Source organism: Spea bombifrons, chromosome 5, assembly GCF_027358695.1.
Source record: "Spea bombifrons isolate aSpeBom1 chromosome 5, aSpeBom1.2.pri, whole genome shotgun sequence".
Classification (NCBI taxonomy): domain Eukaryota; kingdom Metazoa; phylum Chordata; class Amphibia; order Anura; family Pelobatidae; genus Spea; species Spea bombifrons.
Window position 1 is genome coordinate 38875924 of NC_071091.1, and position 17725 is coordinate 38893648.

General features: G+C 38.7%; 1 protein-coding gene across 1 annotated transcript in view; it reads right to left on the reverse strand.

The window, feature by feature from the left end:
• AVL9 (AVL9 cell migration associated) overlaps positions 1–17725 on the reverse strand; it is a 30332-nt gene that overhangs the window by 8824 nt on the left and 3783 nt on the right. Inside the window, exons 2-10 of the mRNA XM_053466979.1 lie at positions 13657–13777; positions 10768–10853; positions 9317–9388; positions 8960–9049; positions 7375–7441; positions 6457–6497; positions 4627–4665; positions 4163–4232; positions 2756–3261 (exon numbers count right to left, since the gene is read on the reverse strand). Coding sequence (XP_053322954.1) covers positions 2756–3261; positions 4163–4232; positions 4627–4665; positions 6457–6497; positions 7375–7441; positions 8960–9049; positions 9317–9388; positions 10768–10853; positions 13657–13777 — 1092 coding nt within the window. The remainder of the gene's footprint in view (positions 1–2755; positions 3262–4162; positions 4233–4626; positions 4666–6456; positions 6498–7374; positions 7442–8959; positions 9050–9316; positions 9389–10767; positions 10854–13656; positions 13778–17725) is intronic.

Here is a 17725-nt window from a genome sequence, read left to right on the forward strand (position 1 = left end):
TAATATGAAACTTTTAGGAATTGCAATCATTTTCATACACAGCCCCCTTATTTCTGGGGCTCAGATGTAATTGGACAAATCAACACAATCATAAATAAAATGTTTAATACTTTGAATAATTTTCAATGACTGCTGGAAGTCTGGAACGCATGGAGATCACTAAACACTGGGTTTCCTCCTTTGTGATGCTTTTCCAGCCCTTTAATACAGCCGTCTTCAGTTGTTTGTGGGTTTTTCTGCCTTAAGATTTGTCTTCAGCAAGTGAAATGCGAGCTCCATCAGGTTGAGATTAGGTGACTGACTCGACCATTGTAGAATATTCTACATTTTTGCCTTAGAAATCTCATGGGTTTCTTTCCAAGTATGTTTTGGGTCATTGTCCATCTGTAAAGTGAAGCACCGTCCAACCAACTTTGCTGAATTAGGGTGAATCTGAGCAGACAATATATCCCTACACACTTCTGAATTCATCAGGCTGCTTCTGTCTTCTGTCTCATCATCACCATCATATGTGTACTAGTGACCCAGCGCTGTTGGAAACCACGCATGCCCATGCAACCACACTGCCTCCACCATGTTTTACAGATGATGTGGTATGCTTCGGACCATCAGCTGTTCCAAGCCTCCTTTAATCTTTTTTCTTCCTATCATTCTGGTGCAGGTTGATTTTAGTTTTATCTGTCCAAAGATTGCTGTTCGAGAACAGGACAAACTTTCTTTTAGTTGTTTGGCAAAGTCTAATCTGACTTTTCTTTTCTTGAGACTTATAGATGGTTTGCACCTTGTGGTGCCTCTGTATTTGCTCTCATTAAATCTTCGTTTTATGGTAGACTTTGATAATGATATGCCTACCTGCTGAGAGTGTTCTTCACTTGGCTGGATGTTGTGAAGGGGTTTTTCTTTACCATGGAAAGGATCCTACAATCATCCACCACTGTTGTCTTCCGTGGATGTCCAGGCCTTTTGTGTTGCAGGGCTCACCAGTGCGTTTTTTTCTCAGAATGTACTGAATTGTTGATTTGGCCACTCCTAATGTTCCTGCTACCTCCCTGATTGTTTTTTTTCTTTTTTTGCAGCCTAAGGATGACCTGTTTCACTTGCATCAAGAGATCCTTGTTCATATGTTGTGGCTTCAAAGCAACAGCTTCCAAATGCAAATGCCACACTTCAAATCAATCCCACACCTTTTACCTGCTTAATTGATAAAGAAATAAAGGAATTGCCCACATCTGTCCATGAAACAGCATTTGAGTCAATTGTCCAATAACTTTTGGTTCCTAAATCCTTCCTCCCATTAGGATGTGAATACCCTCAAATTAAAGCTGAGAGGCTGCACTTTAAGCGCATTTTCATTATTTCCGGACTTAGCTGCAACTTGAACTTATTTTGATAAACAGCCGAAATAACAAAACTTTTGTCAGTGTCCAAATATTTCGGGACCTAGCTGTACATGCCAACACCATACACAAAAATACACTTACAGTAACACACACACTCTAACACCATATGGTAAAGTACACGCATGGTAACACACACCAACACTATATGCTGACATACACACTCAAGCTAATGCCATACGGTAACACAACACCATATGCTCATACACAATAACATCACATTCTTATACACATGCACACACTGTCCAACAACGTACACAATATTCATATATAAATAAAATATATGCATTACTCTAGCACTATACACACTAAACCTGGGACTACAACACAGTAGACATTGGCAAACACACTGACTCTAGCACTACACATATACACTGACTCTGACAGTACATTACCATACCTGGGAACTTCTGGGCTCTGGCTACCCGGAGGCTTCCCTTGAGGGACGCGGCCAGGACTGCCCACCGACAGCAGTGGGAGTTCCCACCGACGAGAAGAAGTGACTTCTAGTTGACAATGCACATGGGGTTTGTCAAGCCCTACATTACACAAATCAATTTTTATGTCTACATAAAGTGAAACTGCTACATATGGTTAACTAGCCCACTTTAAATGTGATTTGCACATCTCATTTTAAGTGTGCTTCCTGATTAGCTTTTGAATGTGACATATCACAATAAAGGTTTTCATTTTCTTGTAATATAACAGCATAAAAACACGATTTTGAGGTGCTACTGTAGAAAGTCTGCTATTAAGAGCACCGTTTTCTTTTTTGTTTTTGTTTGGAAGGCATTCTTCCAAAGCACTTCCGATGCCTTTGAAGTGCTTTGGAAATATTTTCCCCCTTAAATCTTGTAATTTTTTAAAAAAAATACATTTAGGCTGTGATACATTAATGTTTTGATTGAGATTTAAATGTATACTCATGACAAAAAAACTGTGTTTAACACTGAGCAACAAGACCACCAATCTTGTCCAGACATTGCTAGTTTAATCCTGAAGACCTAGGCAGACCAGTAGGAACCAATCCTCATTATGTCTGCTCATAGAGGAACACAGAGGCATACACTCTGCCTCTCTCATTTGAGTTTAAGAACCTTACACTGAGGATCATAGCAATAATAATCCTCCAGCTGATCACACAAGGTAAAGTGGCAAGTCAAGAGACGAGGCTTAGTTGTCCAGTAAGGGGTTTCACATACAAACACTCTGCAAGGTACAGGGGATGATAGGTTAAACACTTTTTTATGTCTGTGTACAAACATATCTACTTAGTTTATTCAACAAATTAAGTAAGATAAAAAGGCAAACGTGATGAGTTACTTGTGGTTTTTGGCAAAACTTCACACATAACTAACCTTTGTAAAGATGGCCAAAGGCATTCCATATTGGTCTTCTTCTAACCCAGATATAAGCCCTGGGGTAAATACTGCCTGTCCTGTGTTAGATTGAGGCTGAACTGTAATGGGTATGCCACCTGAAGAAACAGTGTCCTTTTTAATACCATCATTCTGTCCTGTCCCATTACTCCATAGGTCCCCTTCATCCTTTGAGATGCCCTCCTCCAGTATGCTGGGATCTAAAGTCTCCCACTCACTCTCTGTAGATTCTGGTGAGGTATGGGAAGGAGGACGCACATGTTCAACATTGCCATTAGTATCCGATTCAAAAATAGGCACTTCAGGCTGGATGTTTTTAAACAGCAGGTTCTTATTTGGTTCCTCTTCAGTTGCATTTGACACCTCCAAAAAAAGTGGAGAGATATTGTCATGTGAAGCTGATGCTGCAGGGAATTCCACATCTTCCGACGTGCTCTTTCGAGGTCTGTACTGTGAGCTGTCCATTAAACCATGCTCAATCATGCCTGCAAAAAACAATAAGGAATATTTTCTCTAAGCATATAAACCCATTTGCAGATTTTAAGTGCAGAACGTGTATTCATCACATACATTTGTTTAGGGCTGCAACAATTGATAAAATCGTTAATAATCGATAATGAAAATCGTTGTCAACAATTTTCATTATAGATTTGTTGAATCGATTTTATCGAATATAAGATGAGGGTTTTTTCAGAGCAAATGCTCTGAAAAATACCCCTCGTCTTATAATCTGACCTCAAATAAAGGTCTGACTATAACACTAAGATTTAGATCCCCCTCAGTGCTGCAGGTGAACATCTGCGCGATGCACGCAGACAACCTCTGCTACTGCCCGCCACTTCCACTGGGGCTTCTATGATGGAAGCCCATCACAGAAGCCCCAGCGGAAGCGCCAGCAGCAGCGGAGGTTGTCTGCACGCATTGCGCAGACATTCACTGGCTGCTAGAGAGGAGGATCGCACACAGTGCTGCGGGAGACCTGGATCCTCCTCTCTGGCAGCCAGAGGACGTCTGTGCAACAGTCTCCGCTATTGCCCTCGACTTCCACCAGGGCTTCTATGCCGGCGTAACATGACCTTCTGGTGCTCATCATAGAAGCTCCAGCAAAAGTGGCGGGCAGCAGTGAAGGTTGTATATGCGCATCGCGCAGACGTTCACAGGCTGCCCCCACTAGACAACAGGAAGTCTGGAGCCCGGGGGGGGGCAAAATGCATATCGGGGGGGGCAGAGTGGCATTTCTGAAGGTATAAGGCATATCAGGGGACACAGTGGCATATCATACCAACTAATCGATTATGAAAATAAGTTACAAAACCCCACAAGGATAAGAAAGGATCTTGCACTGCAAATTGGCTAGACCTCTCTACTTTTGTAAAAACACCTTACCTGGAAAAAGAGACAAGACAGTCATCAATGCCCCCACCAATCGGTTAACAGGTGACACGTAAAAAAGGACCTACAGAAAACATAAAGATAACATGGCACTTAACTCCATTAGTTCAGTTATTAGTAATTACAAACACCAGTAAAACTTTTTGCCCCCAGTGTGCTGGATTAATGTTTGTTTAAAAATACTATGTTTATGATTAAAAAATACTCATAGGAAGACAGAAAGAATCTCTAACAAAAAAAAGTCTTAAAATAACCAAAGCTAATGTGTTAGGAATCTACCTCTTACATTTGCCAAAGCAGTAATCTCAATTAATGTAGAATGATGCTAAAAGCCATATTGGGGCAAGACAGACTTCAGTACTAATTTCTTTTTCTTAGTACCACTGCTCATTAAAAGGTAAAATATTGGATGTGTGTAAAAAGTAAAGCAAACAAATAAAAAAATTATATCACCTTACTTTTTTCTCAAGAAGAATCAATTTAAATAAGATTAAGACCTGCAAAAAGAAGAAAAACACATACTTAATACAACTTATGATAAACATGGTGGGATGAAATGCATGACTGTTATCAATGAGCTAAAGTCTAATATTAAGCAAGTAGAATGTGACAAGGAAAATGTGGAAGCTTCATTCAAGTAGGGAGCAATTGGGTAATAGTGATCACAATATTGTGTCTTTTGAAATAAACTCAAAAAAGAAATTGCATATAGGGGAATACTAAAACATTTAATTTTAAAAAGGCCACTTTCAATCAGATAAGGGCAGCTTTACAACATATTGACTGGCATAAACTCTTCAGTGAAAAAAACACTGAGAAAAAATGGAATATCTTCAAACATATATTAGAAAGGTACACTTCTCAGTATGTACCCATTGGGTAATAAACATAAAACAGATTGAAACCAATGCAGTTTAGTGGGGAAGTAAACCAAGAAATTTAAAATAAGAAATGGGCTTTTAAAGCATTTAAATTTGACAAATCAGAGGCATCCTATATAAGATATAAGGATACTTGGCCTAGGATCTCAGTTTTGTACTTGCGCTTACACTATTTGAACCTCTGTAGGAAGCCTCTCTGCATTTTTAACACTAAAGGCAGCCTTCCTGGTAGCTATCACCCTTGCTAGGAGAATATGTGAAATACAGGCTGTATGTATGCAGGAACCCTTTTTAAAGTTCAATGATGATAGAGCATACAGAGCACAAGCTGAAAGTTGTGCTGTCCTCCCATTCGGCTCAAAATATCATCCCTCCTACCCCCCCCATCTCCTAAAAATAAGGAAAGCGTACTCTACACTCTGGATGCCAAGAGGCGTCTACATATCCTGATATCTTCACCGCTTTGCAGGATATTTTTGCAGGAAATGCAGGAAACCAATTGATAAAATTTGTATTCGGCTTTTTCACATAAATTAAATCAAAACAAAACAAAATCCTAGCTCCCACTTGGAGCTCTGACTAAACAAAATACATTTGCTAACCTTTCAGGTAGGACAGGACAAGTCTCAGTCCTCAGTGGCTGCAGGTGAGGCTAATGAGACAGTCCTTAAAACACGCTGGGTCCAAAATACTTTCCTTCCAGCATGTTACCTCTGCCTGCCTTCACCCTTTCTTGGTGTCTATTGTGTCCCAAACTTCCTTGATTAACACACCCAGCTTTCTTTTCACAGTATTTGACCATAATTGGAGTCTTGAACAGTCTTGGAGATGCTCTTCTAGTCTTGTCAATGCCTTTTCAGGTCCCAGGAAGGATCTCAAGGTCTTGAAATCCTCCATTGCAAGATGGATCGCAAGATGGATCGCGCACTACAGACTGGATGCTTCCTGTCCTTTCAGATGCAACCTTTGACAGTTCTTGAAACTGTTTTTTTCCCCCCGACTCCCACCCTTTCTTTGTTAAAGCTCACAACTGCTGTCAGATGACATGGAAATTGAGAATTTTTACCTGGGAATCCCTCTTCCTTGTCTATCCTTTGGCAGCAAATACTTTTTGTTTTCCCGGTGTGTAGGTCTTTCCCTACACTATTCCTGCCCTACCTCACCTATGCCGCCGAAGGATAGGCAACGAAAAGGAATTCCCTGGTAAGAATTCTCTATTTCAAGGTATTTTCCATTGAATAATGTAAGGTGGACATAACTTAGTTGGAAATAAGGAAGAAAAAGATAAACATCTTTGGCCATTTTTAACAAAACATGTAAATCAGTTTAAAAAAAAGAGTGCAAGCCAATTGAACAATCCCGCTGTTTAACTGTGACATTATACTATCATGATAAAGACACTCGTACCTTATGTCTAAAGTGGAGCACGAGGTCCCGGGGAGACAAACCTAAAAATCCATAAATAAAAGAAATATTTTAGATAAATGCCACAAGTTTTTTTTAGTTCACCACTTTGCTTTCATCTCTTATGGTATGAATGAGTAATAAGGCTAATGCTTTAGACATTAATGCATTAAAGGTTAACAGGGCCGGCCGAAGACTTAACGCCGCCTGGGGCGAAGTTTAAAACGCCGCCCCCCCCGCCGACGCCGGGGGGGGGGCGGCATTTTAAACTTCGCCGATGCCATTATCTACCCCCGCCCCCCCCGGTACTTACCTTTAAACAGTCCTGCGGCGAGTATCCCTGCTCTGCCACGGTGCTGGCTTGTAATGCTGAGCGCCGGAAATTGACGTCACTTCCGGCGCTCTGCATTACAAGCCGGCACCGGGACCGAACAGAGAGACTCGCCGCAGAGGAGAGAGAGAGAGGGGCGCCGAGCGGGTAAGCGAAAACCACTCGGTGCCCCTCTCTCTCTCCTCCGCTTCAAAAAAAAAAAAAAAAAGCGCTTGGGGCGGCAAAGTGCCGCCCCTTCTAAAGTGCCGCCTGGGGCAATTGCTCCAGTCTGCCCCATTATAGGGCCGGCCCTGAAGGTTAAGGAGAAGAGTGCTTTTCGCTTCATAAAGAGCGGTCGTCTGTTATAGATATATAAATCTGGAGATTTTATATTTTAAAGCAAACAAGTATAATTAATAATACAGGCCCTTGAGAGTGGTCTCTCAATCAAAAACGTAATCACGTTTTGATAGGCCAATAGCAAACATTTTATGATGCCAGCTATCCCTGAACAAAAATTTGTGTTAGCAAGATTTCTATTGTAAAAATTACATGAGCGGTTAAATAGGAACCGACAAGCCATTCAAAAACAAAAAAGTGTAAATATTTACCAAGATATAGTTGTGATCCCTCTAATGCACTTCCTCCTAATGAGCTATTCATATGTTCATAAAGTTCCTTTAGAAAGACAAAAAAATTTAATGGCACAGTCTGGGCCTGTATACGGATATTCTGATGTAAAATTATGAATATGCATTTAATTCTTATTTTTTAAGGAGACGTTACATGTTTATGTCAAAGGAATATACTTTATACCTGAATAGACATGTTTTCAGATCAGTGTTAAACAAGACATTTGTTGATACACGTACACACGAGTACACTCTTACTCTAAGGAAAACTTTTAAATGAGCAACAGGAATATTTAATTTATGACTCCCCCGCATTTCCAATGTTACTCCAGAATTGCTCACTGTGTTGGATCTTTGTAAAGCAAACACATTTTAATTAACGGCACTCATTGCTATTTCTCAAAGTTCCTGAACCCTAAAAGGATCTCAGAGATTTCCTTCATTTTCTGATATGGCCTTCTTGTACCTTGACCGGATATGTATACCGTTTCTTCATGAGGTGCCCCAGTTTTGTTTTTTAACCATGTTGTTTCCTCACTTATGATACCCTGAAATGCTGTAAGTCCTGCATCATTAACCCCTTAAAGACCAGGCTGCTTCTTTATTTTTTGTACCCTTTGGGACCAAGGCTGTTTCAACACTTTTGCGGTGCTCGTGTTTAGATGTAATTTTCTCCTCACTCATTTAGTGTACCCACACAAGTTATATGTTGTTTCTTTCAGGACAAGAAGGGCTTTCTTTAGATACAATTTTTTGATCATATTATCTAATTTCCTATAAAAAAATAATAAAAATTGAAAAACCCCCCCCCACATTTTCTGACTTTTACCTGAAAAATCTTTAACTCATCCAAACAAGCTAATAAAAAAACCTGCTAAATAGATTCTACTATTTGTCCTGAGTTTAGAAATACCCAATGTTTTAATGATTTTTTTTTTGCAAGTTATTGGGCAATAAGTACAAGTAGCATTTTGCTATTTCAAAACCATTTTTTCCCAAAGTTGGTCATTCTGACCCATATGCTATTTCGGGTATCTTCGAAGCTGGCCAATGCAATTTACCCCCGGAGCGGTCACAGTGTGTCCTGGGGTGAGTGTTGGGTGTCGCTGAATGCCTTGTGATCGAGGCATTTCAGCGACACCATTGAAGTGTCTTTTAAAAAGGCCGTCCGCCTTGTATGGCGGATGTTGACGCCCCGGGGAGGGGCCAGACATAGCCCCTGATGCATCGAGGCATTACAGCACCACCATTTAAGAGAAGAAAGTTTCTAAGCTTGTTTAATGAAGAGACGTGCCAGGCACGTCATAGGTCATCACCTGACCATTTTTGCGTGACGTGCCTGACCCGTCAATGGACATTAAGGGGTTAAAACCTGACATCTCAATACTCTAACCCAACACCCATTTTCATTTATTTATGAGCTGGCAAGAGATACAAGGGTAAACGATAAGGATAATGCATTTTTTTCTATATATTGTTAAACATTGTCATTTTTTTTTATCTACAACATGCTCTTAAAAAACTAAACAGACAAAAAGGTCTAAATGCTGCTGCATTTATATACCTCGAGTATTGATATTTGAGAAAAATCCTTTTCTTCAAAGTAGGCATGAGTAATGAGCTGAAGTTTTGCTTGAAGCAATCCATAGAGTGGCTACATACAAAATGAAAGCATAAAAGTAAATATTATAAGTCAATAATGGATCCAGTTACACTAGTCCAAATGCAATTACACACACACAATGTTTATTGTAAACACAAATTACATTTATGTTGAGTTCCCAAATCCTAAAACTACAAATTGCGTACAGAAAAAATAACAAAAACAGGTTTGCACAAAGGACAGACACACTCTCTGGTCTTATGCAAAAAACGCACTAATTTACTGTGACATTTGTGACATACAAACGGAGTGTCTTACCAACTGACTCAATACACAAACACTCTTCTGTACAGTTTCGCGGGTAACATCTGCTTGACGCACTTTCAAGGACTGTAAAACAGAACACAGATTAAAATAAACAGATTTTTTGTTTTAGGCAATGAAATTACACATTGTTTTTCTCCAGGACAAGAAGGTTTTTTTTTTTAGTTTTTTTTTTAGATACCATTATTATCATCTAATTTACTTTAGATGAAAAACTGTTAATTGGAAAAATCTTTTACTCATCTAAAAAACTAAATAGATTCTAATATTTGTCCTGAGTTTAGAAATACGCAATGTTTTTATGTTTCTTTCTTGTTGTTTTTTGTGAGTCATAGGGCAAGTAGGACCAATAGCATATTGGTATTTCCAAACCATTTTTTTTTTAAATCTACTAGAGCCCATGTCCTATTATGGACATATTTGAAGCCGGTCAGTTCAATTTGCCCCCATCAAACCATATATGCTTGAAAACTGGACACTCCAGGTTATTTAAAATGCTAGTATTTTAACTCTTTCCATGCCAGGATTTTTGGGAAGATACTGCTCTAATTTAAGACTTGCTCATAAAAATAAACTTTTACTTTTTCTTATATAATACTGTATTGGCTCAATTATAGGCCGCACCCTTAAAGTTTGGTGCTATTTTAAAGAAAAGAAAAAATACACGAGTGGAATAGTAAAACAGTATTTTATCTAATGAACAGGAACACATGTATTTTAACATTTTTTGGTATCTATTATACAGTAAATTAGCATATGCTATATGCAAACAGAAAACCAATAGCCATTTTAAGGTCCCCACCCTTAATTCATAATGCACCTTACTTATAGATATGCCACTCTGCTCCGCTGATATGCTTTATGCCCCCCCAGATATGCTACTCTGCCCCCCCCCGACTTACCAACGTATCCCCAGACTCCCTGGTGTCTATCGGGGGCAGCCGGTGGACGTCTGCACGATGCGCGTAGACAACCTCTGCTGCTGCTCGCAATTTCTGCAGGGGGTTTTATGACGGCAGCAGTGGAAGTTGGCTGGCACAGACAACCTCCACTGCTGCTGGCCGGTACTTCCGCTGGGGCTTCTATGGTGGAGCACTGGAAGTTTATGTAATGCGTCGGGCAATACGAACTGCGTATCCCTGCGCTAGACCCCAATTAGGGGCCAAAAAATACGCGGCCTATAATCGGGCCCATACGGTATATGTTTTCAGACTTTTTTTTTTTTAACATTATGTTGGAACTGGATGGTTCCACTGATGGCGACATCACTGGAGAATTATTTGTACATGTTAACACATTTGTATTTATTTTTTCAACTATTTTTATTTTTTCCTTATTAGTTTATTTTCTATATATTTTACTAATCACATTGTTAATCGCAAGTAGTGCTCCATTGGCTTGCAAGGTCGAACGCAGTACCTGTATGTTGTCATCTAAAACCTTACCTTTGCGTCAATCTGTCTGTAGCAAGAAACGCCGTAAACCATCTTCTGATCTCCTGATCTTGGTGGAAGATGAAAAAATACTGTATCTAGAAAAATGGAGCAGAATAAGATGTTGGACATTAAAAAGACACAGTAATTTAGCTAATCTGCTTGTACACACACACACACACACACACACACAGCAGTTTCACTGTTGCCTCCACAGGCCTCTGGGTCAGAATCTTCAATCATTGGGTGTTTCAAGTACCTGCTTGCAGCCACATCCCAAGGCGATGGGGAGCTCAGGGAAGCCAGCCCTGAAAAGCTCCCTGGTATGTAAGAATGTATGTGTGTGTGATTATACCGTATTTGCTCAATTATAAGACAAGTGTTTTTTCAGAGCAAATGCTCTGAAAAATACCCCTCATCTTATAATCAAGGTAGTCTTCTAATCAGACCTCAAAAAAATGTCCGCTGGGGCCAGGCTGCTTACCTGTGCTTTGGTCGCGAGCAGCGTCTCTTCTGCTAGCAGCAGGAGAACAGGAAGCTAGCAGAGCATCACATAATTCTGTCTCCCCCTCCTTCCTCTGGGGGCAGGGCCAGAGAAGTTGCTCGCACAGCCGGGCCCCTGCAGAAGTCTTCGAGTGAGAGATCTGCAGTTCAGGTAAGGGGGTGGGGGAGGGTTTTTGAGCAAGTATGTGTGATTAATGGAATGAATGAGTATTTAAATGTTTGTGAATGAGTGTGTGTGTGATAGCATGGATGTGTAAGGGGGGTGGTGGTGGTAGCATGGCATAGGGAGGCTGTACTCACACTCCTATCATCCCCAGGTTCCAGAATGTACTGGCTGCCTTGGCTTGATAAGAGTGTGATTGCTGTTAGCAGTTATATATATATATATATATATACCTCCAGAAATGCCTTTTAACCCCCTATATGCCACTCTGCCCCATTATATGCCTTTTAACCCCCTATATGCCACTCTGGCATATAGGGGGTTAAAAGGCATATCATGGGGCAGAGTGGGATATAGGAGGGTATAAGACATTTCTGGAGGCAGAGTGGCATATAGAGGGTTTAAAAGGCACATCATGGGGGCAGAGTGGCAAATAGGGGGTATAAGGCATTTCTGGGGGCAGAGTGGCAATCCTGGGGGCAGATGTGCATAACTGGGGGGGGCAGGTTGGCAAATAAAAGGAAATAAAAATATATATATATTTTTCTCAATCGTAGCTTTTATTAAATATGAATTTTGTTTTTACATGAATTAATATTTACTAGTAAAACTTTTTTTCCTATATGGTAGTCTTATATTCAGGCTTTTTCCTAAATTAATATTTAGATTTTGGGGGGGTCGTCTTATAATCGAGCAAATACGGTATAACTTTTGATTTTTCTTTTGTGCACTCACTATGCATTGTGTCAAATTATAAAAACAAACTATTACCATGGCTGTTTACAAAGCATTCTTACTTTACAGGATTTTTACCATTTGTCTCAAATGTTTGCATGGTACTGTATATAAATTGTAGCTTTACCTCTTTGGTTTATACATGCTGCCTTCGCTCTGTGACTTCCACTGCCTACTTGTTATGGTCATGTATAAACTAGCACTTGTGCTGTTACCCTGAAGTATGTGGAATAGTAAACTTGCAGTTTATACATAATTGAGGGCAGCACTTCATAGGCATCATCGGCAACATTAAAAATGGTCAATATTGCAGCTTATATAAGGCACTAACTTCTCCTGTAATGAAAAAAGTCTTGCCTTGACTGCCTAAAGTCAGTGGATACACAGATAAACTCTTGGAGTCCCTGGATGCATCAAGAACGCTTACAAAACTTCACAATCCATGTTACATATAGCTCACAGCTCAAAGATGAGTGGTCATGAACAAATACACAATGGCAGATTTATTCTTTTTCTTAGTGTATAAAAATGGTACTATTTCAAGATAGATATTTCAGAAAAGGAAACTTCAGGAACAAGAACAAAAAAATGACATCTATAAATTCATGTTTTATTTTCAAATGCATGGTGAGGCTCTCAAGCTCCTCACACACACACACACACATCTATATTAACATGCTAACATACTTACACACATATGCTCTTGCATAATTACACACTAACATTCTAACACACACACACCTACCATTGTTGGCTGAGAAGTGGGCAGTTCAGTAGCATACTTACACATACACACAGTTACATGCTTACACACACACAGTAGTATACTTACAGATACATGTTCACACACACAAACACAATAACATACTGAAGGACACATACAGTAACATGCCTACACACACACAGTGTGTTGAAAACTAAAACTCCAATAATTTTGAGACCTAAAAACAAAAAAAAAGTATAATAAGCGTGCACATCTTCGGGCTGTTGCAGTCTATCCTTGAATTATTATTTTTCTATGTATTAATCATTCATAAACACAGATAATCACATAATCACTTTTTTTTAAGACATTTCAGCAATCATATATACAGAAAGAACCTTATGATGCCCTATCCCCATGCTGGGACCGATGAAGTGCTGCCTGCATGCCCAGAAGTATGTGGGAGCTACAGTTTCAGTGACTGGTGTGACCAGGGCAATAGAAGACAACGGTGGCAGTGCTCTGCAGCTACATTATCTTCCTAATTCGTATTTATTTTATCTTTTCAGTGCTTAATAAAGTATTTACAAAAGTACATTACAACCCATTCTTTTTGGGTGAAGCTACCCCTATAACAGACAAAGCCAATGGGGACCACTCTTTCCAACAGGCTACACGTACACAAACTCATACATAGTATCATGGAATATTGATAATCACACCAGTAAGGGAGGCCTCTTTAATTCATGTGATATGTAGGTGGTTTTGGATTTTTTTTATTTAGCCCCCCCCATACCTTCTTGGAAGTTATGAGCGCCATCTGGGAGAGCAAGAAAAGGCAAGTATTTCCACTCTTCTGGTAACAAGTGGCTGTCATGACTCTGTCCTGGGATCAGTGGGGGGTAAGAGAACTCAACCTGTTAAACAAAAATATAAAAACATGGGTAAGAGTAATCCGGAAAAGGGTAACTGGCTGCTATTTGGTTATTGGTACGCAGAGGATTTTATTTTTATCAGTCTTCCTACTGTCTAACCAGAAAAGGGAGAATTTATGCTAAAATAGAAGCGGGAACTTTTTTTTTTTGGCCTACCCGTTTACTTCAAATCAACAAACCCTAGGTAAGACATATGTTGAAGCTACATCACAAATGACCCCATGGAAACCATCACCACCATCTCCACTCTTTGAACTTAATCTTGTTGTTTCTTTCTAATTCTCTCTAAGAATTCTCTCAGAAAAAGTATACATAAGCGTTAGTTAGTGAAATGGGTTATTCAACAAGCTATGGCTAAAATGGTAAACTTGAATGTTCTCCAACAATTATTTCCTCACTTTTCACTGTAGTCAGTATTTTAGGTCTTGTTTCAAGCACCCCCAACCTTTACGCCTAACCACGAAACACTTAATTTTAATTGAGACAAAACAATACGTCAAAGTAAACATTTAAGACAACTGAACGAAAAGAAAGTACTTTTAGTAAAGACTAGCCGAATCATTCTAGCTGTAATCAAATTATTTTGAAAACTAAAATCCAAAAGCACATCTTCTGTCTGTTGCAGTCTATTCTTGTATTTATTTATTTTTCATTAATCATTCATAAACACAGATTGCCACTTCCTTTTTGTGCAGATAGTAGGTGGAGATTGCTTAACTCTTTATTGTAGCAGTCCTTGAACATATTAGGGAGAAGCAAAAAAAAACAAACAAAAAAAAAAAAAACACACACAATCGCCTACAAAAGGGGACAAAAATCTGCACGTTTCCTGTAACGAATTTCTTAAAATCACTACACTATCCAAAAGTTTATTTTTAAAATTTCATCAACACACACATAACAAGGCGATATGGCCTTATGTATACCATTTCAATTTTTATAATTGATGTTTATTTGTTGATACTCCGTTAATGCCCATGCCCTTAAACATGATTGAAAATCATAGTTAAAATAGAAGTCTTCATATGGAATATGTTTCTAATACTTGGGAGACGTGTCTTGCAGAGAACAAAAAAAAAACAACGCCACAAAAATAGAATACCTGCAAATGTGTAAACAATGAGTACTATTGAAAACGCTGCATAATCTGTATTCCAGCAGAGGTTCGTTTAGAACAGATCATTACACATTAGAATGTCGAACAGCCCCGCACACCAAAACAAACAAAGTTAAAACTACACCTAAAGAACTCTGACCTGAGCTGGAAAAAAAAATTCTTGAACGCAACAATCCTGCGCCTAGAACTTCTACTGTGTACTTGGATATCAAATTATAAAAGACGGCAGGCATAAATTAGACAGCGGTTGTATAAAAAGTACCAACAGTGGAGTGGATAGGCAAAGATTGTTATGTACAGGACAATCAGATAAAGAATAAATTAGCGAATAGAATAGAAAATTTGTATTCCTAAAAAGTCTCCTTTTCAAGCGTTTGTACTTTAATAAAAAAAAAAAAGAATTAATGCTGGATTAAAGTTTCCCCATTTCTAGAACATATAGGCATTACAAAATACTTTAATTTTAATGCAGGATAAATTGCCCTGGTAATTATTAGAGAAATAATGACTATGTCACACTGTTCACACATGTTTCAAGCCCACAGAAACCGGATATACAATATAACCCTATGATTATGTGCAGAACAGCTGGCTGTGAGCAGACGAACAGCGAAGAACGAGAACAATGCAGCCAAGACAAGGAGTCGAGTGTCCTGGCAGGTGAAAAATGTCAGGAAATGCAGTCTTCATGGCCTTTCCACCTGTTGCTCAGGTAACCAAAACCCCAAGGGGAAAAGTTAAATCTTAGTAAATATAGCCTCAAGCTATGCTTATAATTAAAACCTACATCTCTAACACAAGAACCTGCTTTGCTCTACACGAGCAAGCAATAAGCTTCCAAACTACAAGGTCTATAGAATATATCAATCACTTCTCCCAGAGAAAGGCTCACATATACGCTAGATCTTTCAAATCTAAATCAAAAGGTAAGATGCACTATATTTTCAGAAGCTTTTCTTTAAAATGTCATTTTCCAATTAAACCTGAAAGCTGACGGAGGCAAGCAGCAAATGCAGTTATGAATTGGACTTGCCAATAATACATGGTGTATTCTAATTTTCAAATTTGAGGTTCTTCAAATTTTTATACATTTGTAGTTCTGGGCATCTTGGAATTTCAAAACATTTATTGTAATAAATAAATAAAATAACTATACAGTTATCTTGATCATTGTTATTTGAATTGTTTTGATGTTCTTCTTAATCCTTTCACCGTGATTTGCATCAAAACCACCAAACTCACATGAGCGTAGTGTTGCTCTAGGTACGTAAACTTTAATAAAAACATTTGAATAAAACAGCATTACTGTATACCCACCTAGTACCCACAATTATTATTCCAGTATTAAATCAGCAATTATGTCAGTAAAGAGACACCTGTAAAAGTCACTTCCCAAAACAATTCTCAAATTCTATTGTCTGTTCTACCACACCAGGACTTTAATGTCTTGCATTTATCTCCTGCTGAGAACTGGTTAAGAATTTGCTCATCTTTTTCTTAGTATGTTTACTGTATATTTAACCTAAACTAACAGTTTTTTTCTAAAAAAAAATAAGACTATTTCTGAATTCAGTGTTGTGTTCTTGCGCTACAGTAATATTTTTGATATCATAATTTTATACATTAAGTCATACTATGGTCCAGCTCTATGAATAAGAAAAAAACGATATGCAATAGATTGAATTTTATAAAGCATCAAAGGAGCTCAATAACAAGGTGATGCTTTCACTAAAGGTTAATGAACCAATACACTACACTACACTACACACACACACACACACCCCAACAACCATGCACGAATAACATCACTGGAATTAGACAACATGTTTGTAAGGTTTGCTGTCTCAGCTCACTTGATGATGATAGGGTGGGGCTACACCAAGTCACGTAATCTTAAACATCAGTGATTGGAATGACACTTGTTATGTAGACCATAATGACAGGATGTAGAGGATTCATTAACTTGACGAGTCTTCCTCATCATCCACCAAAAACACAGAATTTTTTTTTTTTACAATGCAATTACACATACTGGCGTGCACGCTTTAATGATAGGAGATTACAAAACAAACATTAAACAAATTGCTTTAATTCCGAATGCTTGTGATATCCATCATGAACCTAGGGATGGAAAGAGATGGATACATCAGATTCGAGATCAGTCATTTTGCATTTAATTCTGGAGGCCGACAAGGCACGTTCAAATCTGGATTAAGATGGTTCTGCTTTTTCTAAAATCATAGCTGACTGTGATACAACAATATTAGGCTGATCTTTGCCTTAAATAGCTTCCTATACATATTTCCCTCTGTTCTAATGTTCATGTGTGCTTACACAAATCAATGAAAACACAAATACTAGCTTTTGTATAAAGACAAATGGAAGCCTGTACAAATACAGTAAGAGGATGTATTGGGGCGGAACACATCCGTGAGCAGCACAGTGAACGGGTAAGGGTCAGTGAACCTGCATTTCAGGCAGTAGGCTCTCCATTATTGCAATTAGAGAAATACTTGGTCCATTTTCACCTGTCCACTTATCAACTGCTTGTCAGCACCACCAGTACCGCGGACACAGTGGACAGGATGACAGTTGTTAAATATCAAAAATCTTGTTGTATACAGTTGATGTGTAAACCGTTTTACTTGATGGTACCAAACAACACTGAGTGAGAGTATGAAGAATTTGCTCCTTGACAGCCTTCTCAGCTGTAGCTCCAGAAGAACTGACATACAATTGTCTATGACTAAATACAGGTTGGGACAAATATATTTCAACCTTACTTAAAAAGTAATTGCCTTTTTACTTATCCT